Raw genomic sequence first — 1,575 nt, 5'->3', positions numbered from 1 at the left:
TCTGGACAGGGCCTTGACTGATCAAGCCCAGCCCATAACCTGTAATACAGTGTAGAAAGTTTCGAGGATATTACTATCAAATAATTTAATGCACGTTGATATTACTATCAAATAATTTAATGCACGTTCTACTAGGAAACAAGTAAGATGTAGCTAGCTAGCTTTCCGAATGCTAGCATACAAAAAATTACAACTGGTGCAATATCGTCGTTTTTAAGTTTTCACTCACTTCCACTCAATCAAACTTACAACATCCGCCTCACAATTTCCTTTAAAAAGACCCTTCTTCCCTCCAACAAAAGCATCCAATTAGCCCTTAAACTACTCAAGCAAGCTAGCTAGCAATGGCTTCCAAAAAGCTCTCAGCAGCCATTCTAGTAATCTCTCTCCTTTTCTACTCAACACTCTCTAGTGCTTGTAATTCTTGCAACCCCAACCCCACTCCAATAGCTCCTGCTCCTACTGCAGGCGCATGTCCCAAAGACACATTGAAGCTTGGAGTTTGTGTGGACCTTCTTGGACTCATTAACCTTCAGTTGGGAACCCCTCCTACCAGCAACTGTTGTGCATTGCTTACAGGCTTGACTAACCTTGAAGCTGCACTATGTCTTTGCACAGCCATTAAGGCCAATGTGCTTGGGATTAACTTGAATGTGCCTGTTTCACTTAGTTTGCTTCTTAGTGCTTGCCAAAAGACAGTTCCTGCTGGCTTCCAATGTCAATAGAGTATAAGGGCTCTGGGTTGCCAATTTGTTCTGCACTGTGTCCTTAGCTGTTGGGGTGTCTTGCTGCTGTTGGCTTGTGTGTATTTTGGTGGCTTTAGTGGAGTTCTGTCTTGTTTTTTCTCTTTCAATTTGTTATATGGGGGTGGGGTGTAGTTATTATTACCAATTACTCAGATGGGCTGAAATCTGATTTGTTCAAATAACTGCATGGGCAAGTTTGTCTTCATGTGTGTTTATTATCAAAATTTAGTTTCTTTTTCAAATTATGCATTTGTTTTGAATATTCTCTTTCTCAGTTTTCTTTCAATTGAGTTTAGATATGTAGTGCTGCGGCTATTCAACTTTGGAAATCTCAAAGAATTAAAGGTAATTTGAAACATCTTGATGTTTATAAGTCAAGTGATAGAAAATCATTAAATTTTGCTAATTTCCAAATTCAAACACACATTTGTTGCCAGAATATCAATGTAATACCTTGAGGAGGACTAACAGATTCACTTATTTTTGTATAATTAACTCAATAGACAAGTTCATGAGTTTTAGTTAACTTAATTAGTAAAAAATTTTATCATCGAATAAGAGAATGGGGTTAATCTCATTTTTTCTCCTAAATTAAAGAGTAAAAGTTAAATATTCATTTTACCTATATAGTTTTTCAAATATATTTTTCAATAGATTTTCTATCCAATAAAATATCATTTCTTCATTATTTTTTTTATTCTCTTTTTAAGATTCTTTACTTATTCTTTCAAATGCATTTTTTTTTTACTTTTTCTTTTTCTTTTTTTTAAATTAAAAAAAAATCTTTTGTTAATGAATGGTGACTTTTCAAACATAGATAGTCATTATT

General features: G+C 34.5%; 1 protein-coding gene across 1 annotated transcript; it reads left to right on the top strand.

Annotated features, from left to right (window-relative positions):
- The first annotated feature begins 254 nt into the window (after window positions 1-254).
- Window positions 255-986, top strand: LOC111984322 (14 kDa proline-rich protein DC2.15). The gene has a single exon (XM_024015943.2). The coding sequence runs from the start codon at window positions 345-347 to the stop codon at window positions 723-725; it is 381 nt and encodes a 126-aa protein (XP_023871711.1). The 5' UTR covers window positions 255-344; the 3' UTR covers window positions 726-986.
- Window positions 987-1,575: the final 589 nt, after the last annotated feature.

Source organism: Quercus suber, unplaced genomic scaffold, assembly GCF_002906115.3.
Source record: "Quercus suber isolate HL8 unplaced genomic scaffold, Cork oak 2.0 scaffold_110, whole genome shotgun sequence".
NCBI classification, from domain to species: domain Eukaryota; kingdom Viridiplantae; phylum Streptophyta; class Magnoliopsida; order Fagales; family Fagaceae; genus Quercus; species Quercus suber.
The sequence above is the reverse complement of the archived record's forward strand: the minus strand, read 5'-3'. Positions and strand labels throughout refer to the sequence as shown.